Below are 9,493 nucleotides of genomic sequence, written 5' to 3' on the forward strand. Positions count from 1 at the left end.
CTAGACTATATAAAGGGGAGTACAGCTGCCCTAGACTATATGAAGGGGAGTACAGCTGCCCTAGACTATATGAAGGGGAGTACAGCTGCCCTAGACTATATGAAGGGGAGTACAGCTGCCCTAGACTATATGAAGGGGAGTACAGCTGCCCTAGACTATATGAAGGGGAGTACAGCTACCCAAGAATATATGAAGGGGAGTACAGCTGCCCAAGACTATATGAAGGGGAGTACAGCTGCCCTAGACTATATGAAGGGGAGTTCAGCTGCACTAGACTATATGAAGGGGAGTACAGCTACCCTAGACTATATGAAGGGGATTACAGCTGCCCTAGACTATATGAAGGAGAGTACAGCAGCCCTAGACTATATGAAGGGGGAGTACAGCTGCCCTAGACTATATGAAGGGGAGTACAACTGCCCTAGACTATATGAAGGGGAGTACACCTGCCCTAGACTATATGAAGGGGGAGTACAGCTGCACTAGACTATATGAAGGGGAGTACAGCTGCCCAAGACTATATGAAGGAGAGTACAGCTGCCCTAGACTATATGAAGGGGGAGTACAGCTGCCCTAGACTATATGAAGGGGAGTACAACTGCCCTAGACTATATGAAGGGGGAGTACAGCTGCCCTAGACTATATGAAGGGGAGTACAACTGCCCTAGACTATATGAAGGGGAGTACAGCTGTCCTAGACTATATGAAGGGGAGTACAGCTGCCCTAGACTATATGAAGGGGAGTACAGCTGCCCTAGACTATATGAAGGGGAGTACAGCTGCCCTAGACTATATGAAGGGGAGTACAGCTGCCGTAGACTATATGAAGGGAAGTACAGCTGCCCTAGACTATATGAAGGGGAGTACACCTGCCCTAGACTATATGAAGGGGGAGTACACCTGCCCTAGACTATATGAAGGGTGAGTACACCTGCCCTAGACTATATGAAGGGGAGTACAGCTGCCCTAGACTATATGAAGGGGAGTACACCTGCCCTAGACTATATGAAGGGGGAGTACAGCTGCCCTAGACTATATGAAGGGGAGTACACCTACCCTAGACTATATGAAGGGGGAGTACAGCTGCCCTAGACTATATGAAGGGGAGTACAACTGCCCTAGACTATATGAAGGGAAGTTCAGCTGCCCTAGACTATATGAAGGGGGAGTACACCTGCCCTAGACTATATGAAGGGGCAGTACACCTGCCCTAGACTATATGAAGGGAAGTACAGCTACCCTAGACTATATGAAGGGGGAGTACAGCTGCCCTAGATTATATGAAGGGAAGTACAGCTGCCCTAGACTATATGAAGGAGAGTATAGTGTGTCAAAACGCTAGCTCCGTGATGCTAAAAATCCCCATCACACAGGAAATTGAAATTGAAATTGAAATAAGTTTATTGAGGTAAAATACACACAAAGGGACGAGGTAGCTCAAGCTATTCTCACCCCGTTCAGTACGTCGTGTTAATACATACATATAAACACATCCCAAACAAATCACACAGGATGGTTAGTCATACAGAGGCATATGATAAGTAGTCTGCACTGGCAAATTTTGGGTGCACTATGAGGATATCATGAACACAAGAGTGAACAAGGTAGCAGTGATACTAAAAATCCCCATCACACATGATGGTTAGTCATACAGAGCCATATGTTCAGTAGCCTACACTGGCAAATTTTGGGTGCACTATGAGGATATCTTCAAGAACACGAGAGTGAATAAAGTAATTGCAAAGCTCCAGGTATCTCAAGCCAACTGGTCTGAGAGGTCTAATAACTGGGCTCGGTGGTGTAGTGTGGGAGATCATGCCGCAGTTCCTGCTCACAGAGTTTGTACCTGGAGTGCTCAGGATTGGGAGATCCGTCACCTGCAGCCACCTGCCACAGGTAACGGTAGCCCAACCTAATCCTGGCAACCACTGTGTCGCACAGTCCTTTGAACGTTTTGTGTTGCTCATTTTATATATATATATATATATATATATATATATATATATATATATATATATATATATATATATATATATATATATATATATATACAAGAGTTGTTTCATTCTTGTACAGCCACTAGTACGCGTAGCGTTTCGGGCAGGTCCCTGGAATACGATCCCCGCCGCGAAGAAGCGTTGTTACAACCAAGTACCCATTTTACTGTTGAGTTAAACAGAGGCTACAGTTAAGGATTTGCGCCCAGTAAATCATCCCAGGCCAGGATACGAACCCATGACAAGCGCTCGCGGAACGCCAGGCGAGTGTCTTACCACTACACCACGGAGACTAGATATATAGATATAGGTTTCAGATCTGAACAAATCATAGCTTATTATACTAGTGCTTTCAGGTCGTTGGGAGTCAGTAATTTGTTTCCTATCAGACCTGAGTGTTTGGAACAATATAGTTTTGACGGTAGAGATGGGGATACCTAGTTCTAATTCAACTTCATCTTTGTTACACGCTAATTTGGCTGCAATGTCTGCCTCATTATGACGGGTTATATTTATCTTTGCATCTTTTTGAATCTCCTTTGTATGGATACCATCACAGCGACGGTCTCGCTTCATGCCGGTCGGCGCTCAAACCCACCGACCGTCCATGTGGTAGGGTACCTTCCTTCCCATCCCAAATCCTGATCCTGGGCTCTTTCCCCTGATAATTCCCTTCCCCCCTTCAACCACCGTGGCATCAGTGGGAATTAGCTGTAAAAATCACCAATCAGCATCTCATCTGGTCGCCTATAAATACCGCAGTGTTCCCCGAAAACAGCACCATTTGGTCACCACTTGGTCCGGGAGACATCTCCCGTCACGCAGGGTGCAGTTGCGCCTCCACAGATCTCCAGTATCATCTTTTAATACTGGTAATGGCTCGAAAGGGCCACCACTTACGGGCTATTCATGCCCGTGCCACCTCTTGGGTGGCTTAATCTTCATCAATCATCAATCTACTCATCCACGGGAGACATTTCCCGTCACGCAGGGTGCAGTCGCACCTCCACAGATCTCCAGTATCAGCTCTTGATACTGGTGATGGCTCAAAAGGGCCACCACTTACGGGCTATTCATGCCCGTGCCACCTTTTGGGTGGCTTCATCTTCATTTTAACACATTCTCACGGGAGACATCTCCCGTCACGCAGGGTGCAGTCGCACCTCCACAGATCTGATGATAGATCTGTAGTATCATCTATTGATACTGGTGATGGCTCAAAAGGGCCACCTCTTACGGGCTATTCATGCCCGAGCCACCTTTTGGGTGGCTTCATCTTCATCTTCTGTTTAAAACACGGGAGACATCTCCCGTCACGCTGGGTGCAGTCGCACCTCCTCAGATCTCCAGTATCATCTATTGATACTGGTGATGGCTCAAAAGGGCCACCACTTACTAATTCATGCCCGTGCCACCTTTTGGGTGGCTTCATCTTCATCTTAACACATTCACAAGGGAGACATCTCCCATCATGCAGGGTGCATTCGCACCTCCACAGATCTCCAGTATCAGCTCTTGATACTGGGAATGGCTTAAAACCACTTACGGGCTATTCATGCCCGTGCCACCTTTTGGGTGGCTTAATCTTCATCAATCAATCAATCAACCGAAAACAGACAGTAGTTGGAGGAGCTTGAGAGTGAGAAGGTGTACCCCATTTCGTCTTCAGTTGACTAGGATATTTTCCTTGCGATTTTGAGAGATCCAACTATGGATTCCGGCCAAGATATAACCTGGTTAATGTCTGCCGAAGACCCGCCGTCAGCGACGCTGTCTTCAGTCGTCCGGGAGGAACGTGACCTGCTGGCCCCTCGCTGACTGACCAGGACATGTTCTTCCTCATTCTGACCGGAATCCTAATATTCAGTGAGTATCAACGTTAATGTTATTTCCTATCATTAGCGGCACGTTTCTAATTAACAGTGTCCTCTTGAAAGCACCACTTTTAAAAGTATATAAACAGATATACAGATCACGGTATCTCCATATACATTACTTTGGGAGGGAGAATACTAGGCTGCGACCGGGTCTATCTTTCCCATCCCCGCTCTCTCAATTACTCCTCTCTCTCTCCCCCTTTCAGTTTTCTCTTTCCGTATTCTCCCCTCTCTTCTGCTCTGTCCTATCTCACCACTCTTCCCCAACATCCACCCTTTCTCACCTTTCCTGCCCTCTGTCCCCACCCCCCTTTCCCTTCGATCTCTATCGCAGAAAATGTAATACTGAATTCGCTTTCACCGTCTGCATCACTACATATTTCCTACATACTATCTTCATTTTTGTAAGCTTCTTCACTACTCATTATCTTACCGTCTTTATTTAAGGCATCTCACCGTCTTTATTGACGGGCATCATCACTTACCGTCTTTATTTCACCCAATCTTCCTCGCTGTAAATACCCTAACTACTCACAGCCATCATCACTATAACCATCTTCACTACACACAGCCTCCAACACTGTAACGATTTACATTACAAATAACTATGCTCATCCCTGTAACCATCTTCACTAAATACTGTCTTTACTAAAACTTATTTAGTGGATACTAACCATCCACTAAATACGTGGATAAATGTAGAAAATAGAGAACTATTAGCTGAATATCAAATAAATGGATTTATTCACACAGATAGATATATTAGACGAGGAGGGGGAGTAGCCATATATGTTAGGGACAATTTGAAATGTAGTCTCAAAGAGGGAATCAAAACTGAACCACACACAGAAACTATATGGATAGAATTTAACGAAAAAGCAAATCTTATAATAGGAGCTATATACAGGCCACCAAACTTAGACGGGATGGAAGCAAAGCACCTATGGGATGAAATATCTAGAGCATCTGGGTCTAACAGTATTTGTGCCATGGATGACTTTAATTTTAGTGGAATAAATTGGTTTAACAGAACAGGGAATAATGAAGCAGAAGATTTATAGAATTAATTGACGATTGCTTTCTTACGCAACACATTGGAACCAACGCGGGAAAATAATATTTTAGATTTAGTGTTAACTAGCAGGGGAAACACAAATTAATGACATCGAAATAGGGAGTGAGCTAGGGAACAGTGATCACAGAGAAATCAGATTTAGCATAGAATGAAATAGATCTGTAGGAGAAAATTCTGTTAAAGTGCCAGATTTTCGAAAAGCTGATTTTAATAGCCTAAGAAATGTTTTGGGTCAAATAGATTGGAAAGTCTTGGGCATGAGGGTTGGCCGGTCTTGGAGCGAGATATGAACCCAGCGATTGGTGCCTAAGAATTTTTTGGTCAAATAGATTGGAGTCTTGGGCATGGGGGTTTGGCAGTCTTGGAGCGAGATGTAAACCCAGCGATAGGTGACGTAAAAAGGGATTTCGATGTGGATTTAAAATATAACTAATTTAAAAATATTCTATGCAAAGCACAGGAACGTAGTATTCCATACAAATTGAATAGATCGAATACCAATGACCCAAAATGGATAACAAATTATCTGAAGAACCTTATAGGTAGAAAGAGAGCTTGGTACAACAGGATTAAGAATGGGGAAGTCAGTTTAGAACAAAAATTCGTACAACTGGTTAGAAATGTTAAAAAGAGATAAGGAGGGCAAAAAGAAACTATGAAGTTCGCATAGCAGGGCAAGCAAAGACAAATTCTAAAGTTTTTTCAGTTTATATCGAACAGACTAGGGAAAATATAGGTCCATTAAAAACAGACATGTCAGATAACGGATAATGACGAGGAGATGAGTAGTATTTTTAATAAATATTTTATCTCTGTATTTACTAAAATGGAACTTAACACCATGCCTTCAGCCGAACACGTCTATGTGGGTGGGGACGTGGACAGGTTGACTAGTTTAGCAGTTACCAGGGAGGATGTTATTAAACAAACAGTAAAACTCAAACCAAACAAATCCCCAGGGCCGGTTGAAGTGTCTGCCAGGGTGCTTAAAGAATGCAAAGAGGAGCTTTGGGAGGCACTGTCTACCATATTTAATAAATCAATAGAGTCAGGCAGAGTGCCAGAGTCATGGAAGGTTGCTAATGTGGTACCAATTTTTAAGAAAGGAGATAGATCACTTGCATCAAACTATCGGCTAAAGGACTAGGAGACCGACATGCATTCTGTTATATATAGAAATCAAGTATTTATTCAGTAATAAAATACAGGTATTCTCTATTCTGGAAATAATTTTAACATGCTTTAAATGAATTTGATATACAATTTGTATTTTTTCCAACAGTGTTGCAGACGGGGTTCACGTTGCTTGAGGCAGGATACATAAGGTCCAAGAACACTGCCAACATTCTTTTCAAGTACTTACACATTATTGGTAAGTATTCAAACACCCGCCTTCGTTTTTAATATGTGAAGTTCTCGCCCATTTCTTGAGAAATATATATTTGGTTTTCCAAACCCAAGTCTGCAGGTGTTATGCATAATTTTGAAATTATAAAAATTCTACTACCATATAGTCCTCTTTAATCCCTCCCTGACCCGCCTTAATTACTTCTTTCCAGTACTGTCTCCATCACTTCTTTTAGTGCTTATTCCTGTACTAAACATCTACCTTATTGCTCTCTCCAGTCATAAGTGCCATAGCGTACTTGCTGGTAGGGTTCCAGCTGGCATTTGGAAGAGGAAACAGCTTCTCTGGCATGGGCGATTGGACATACGGGCTGGCGGACGAGCGCCTGGTCTTTTGGTTGTTCCAGTTCGCGTTCGCTGCCACAGCTGCCACCATAGTCTCCGGGTCGATGGCTGAGCGGTGTGCCTTCAACGCCTACCTCATCTGCTCCGTCATGCTGTCTGGTCGGTGGAAGGAATCCGATTCTCTTTATATCTTTGTTTCTGTGTCTCAAAATTCATAAGAGAGGAGACTGTCTAACATTTGCACAGCTGGCATATGTAAGACAGGCCCAATGGTGTACCTGGATATGACAATGTTTGTGTGTTGGTACAGCTGTGGTGTACCTGGTTATGATAATATTTGTGTTTGTACAGGTGTGGTGTACCCTGTGGTGTCACACTGGACCTGGTCAGACGTTGGCTGGCTCAAGACTCAACACTACCAGGACTTCGGTGGCTCCGGCGTCGTCCACCTCACAGAGGGCGTTGCAGCTCTTGTTGGGGCTGTAATTCTTGGACCCAGAATCGGTCGCTTTGGACCCAAGGGCAAGGAGATACGTGGACACTCTGTGCCGGTATGTTCATAGAGCATTAGTAATATGTGTTATTATATGAAGTCATGAAGCAAGATATAATTTTAGTGGAATATCATGTTTAATACAAATATTATACGTCAAGATGAAGGTGTAAAGTTGTGTTTGAACTTCCAGCTGGCAGCTCAGGGATTCTTAATCCTGCTCTTCGGGTTCCTGGCCTTCAACGGAGGGTTCCAAGCGTCCATCAGCCACGAGGTTGATGCTGTAGCCATTGCCAAGGTTGTCTTCAACACTGCGATATCGGCCTCTTCAGGAGGCATCGCTGTGCTCTTGATGAATCATTCTAGGAGGGAGTCCCTCTGGTCCTTCCTAATGGCCCTTAATGGTTCTCTCGCTGGCATGGTAAGTACCACTCTGCACTGTGTGGCCGGGAGTCCATCTGGTGCTAGTGTGATGGACTCTGCTAGCTGTTAATTTTCATGGATGGACATTTAATTTAAATTTAATTTAGTATTATGATAACATAACTAATTTCTTATCAAAATGGTGTTACTTGCAATATGTATGTGAGTTTGTTTATCCAATGCTTAAGGACATATTTCCATGACAGGTGTCAATCAGTGTCGGGTGCAACGTTCTCCAGCCGTGGAGTGCCTGTGTCATTGGTACAGTGGGTGGATCAGTGTTCCTCGCCATCCACACCCTTCTGCCCAAGTTGAAGGGTACGTTACTGCTTCTCTCACTGCTCAGTTTTCTTAACAACTTTGTCTTAAGAAAACCACAAGTAGCCAGTTTTATCTAACTTGAATTTTAAATATTTAACTCTAATGTTATGTTCTGTAGATGTAAAGAAAATACTTAAATATTATTCTCTTTTTATATTACTTCAAAATGTACGTGCATATTGGGACTCTTGAGTTTGTGAGTGTAAAGTTAATTAATATTTCTTCCACAGTTGACGACCTACTTGATGCTGTGGCTGTGCACATGGGAGGTGGGTTGTGGAGGCTGGTTGCTGTGGCCCTCTTCCAGGATGGTGGCATTGTGTACGGGGGCAGCGCGGAGGTCCTCGCCTGGAACAGTGGGGGCGCTGGCCATAGTGGCCTGGTCTGGTGGTCTTTGTTTGGTTATGTTTGGTTCCCTCAGGCTGCTCGGCGTCTTGAGGGTGCCTCCAGAAATGGAAATTGCAGGCAAGTGAAGATAATACATAAAGTTTTCACTTTTGTATTATATAATTGATAATTGTATTATAATTGTTATGTTTTTAGTGTTATGAACGCATTCATTATACATTGTATTTGTTTTATATCTCTAACAATATCTTGACGCCAGGAATGGACCTCTTGAAGCACGGGGAGCCAGCTGACGCTTGGCTGGAGAGCCAGTACGATGGATCCATAAATGCACAGGAGGAGAACAAGAGGAATTCAGGTAAGATGTCAACCAAGTTGCTTTTAAAGTTTAGTGTGTGTGATGTTTGTCTATATATAATGGGCCCTATGCACCCTCTTCACAAAGTCGGTGGATGTATGTGTTGGAGACCAGGATGGTGTGCTAAGAGTGATGGGGAGGGTGTATGTGGGGGAAGACTGCGAGGGTGGTATAGAGGGAGATAGTGAGGGTATGTATGAGGAATAGATAGGTAGGGAATGTAAGGGGGTGATGGGCAGGATGTGCATAGATTGAGGGAGGGATTTATTATTATTAACATCTTTATTGACAAAATTAATTACAATTTTTCCTTATCTGAGGATTTCGATTAAGTCTTACTGAAGTGAGGATAATGCTGGTATCCTCTGTCACACAGGACAGAGGGTCATACACAAGACAATAGGTATAAACTGTAGGCGGAAGTACATATACATCATGGTTACAACCAATGTTTTAATGTATGGATGTGTGAAAAAGAGGGAGGGTGTACAGTTGGAATGGAGATGGTGTGAAGATGTTTATAATTATTACGACAGTGCATATTGAAAATAGTTACAAGAATGGTAAAAATTTATGTAAGTGAAAAAGGGGGCATGGGATAGGGGTTAGGGAGAGACCTGGCCACCAAGTCATCCTAGTCATCGTCGTAGACCCCATCTAGTATGTGTGTGTGTAAAATAATATCTATCCATCAATCTTCTATAATGATCCATTATTTTTCCAGATCTTCTAGCCAACATGTCTGCCCCAGAGAAATGTGGTTGTACCAATTTCAAGGACCCAATTCCACCCAAAGATGGTCAAAAGTGTGCGAATCGTTCATCGTGTTCAGTATGTTGTTCGCCCATGTACCCCGGCCTCCCTGAAGCTAGTCACTTCAACCCCCACAATGACGGTGAAGGTAACTGA

At 43.5% G+C, this 9,493-nt stretch overlaps 1 protein-coding gene across 1 annotated transcript; it reads left to right on the top strand.

Annotated features, from left to right (window-relative positions):
* Positions 1 to 3,707: 3,707 nt before the first annotated feature.
* LOC138349633 (putative ammonium transporter 1) lies at positions 3,708 to 9,493 on the top strand. The gene is made up of 9 exons (XM_069322875.1): positions 3,708 to 3,792; positions 6,232 to 6,321; positions 6,576 to 6,800; positions 6,993 to 7,192; positions 7,328 to 7,555; positions 7,764 to 7,875; positions 8,109 to 8,260; positions 8,422 to 8,584; positions 9,309 to 9,493. Exons 1-9 carry the CDS (start codon positions 3,708 to 3,710, stop codon positions 9,491 to 9,493), a joined length of 1,440 nt encoding a protein of 479 aa, XP_069178976.1.

This window comes from Procambarus clarkii, chromosome 11, assembly GCF_040958095.1.
Source record: "Procambarus clarkii isolate CNS0578487 chromosome 11, FALCON_Pclarkii_2.0, whole genome shotgun sequence".
In the NCBI taxonomy this organism is placed as follows: Eukaryota; Metazoa; Arthropoda; class Malacostraca; order Decapoda; family Cambaridae; genus Procambarus; species Procambarus clarkii.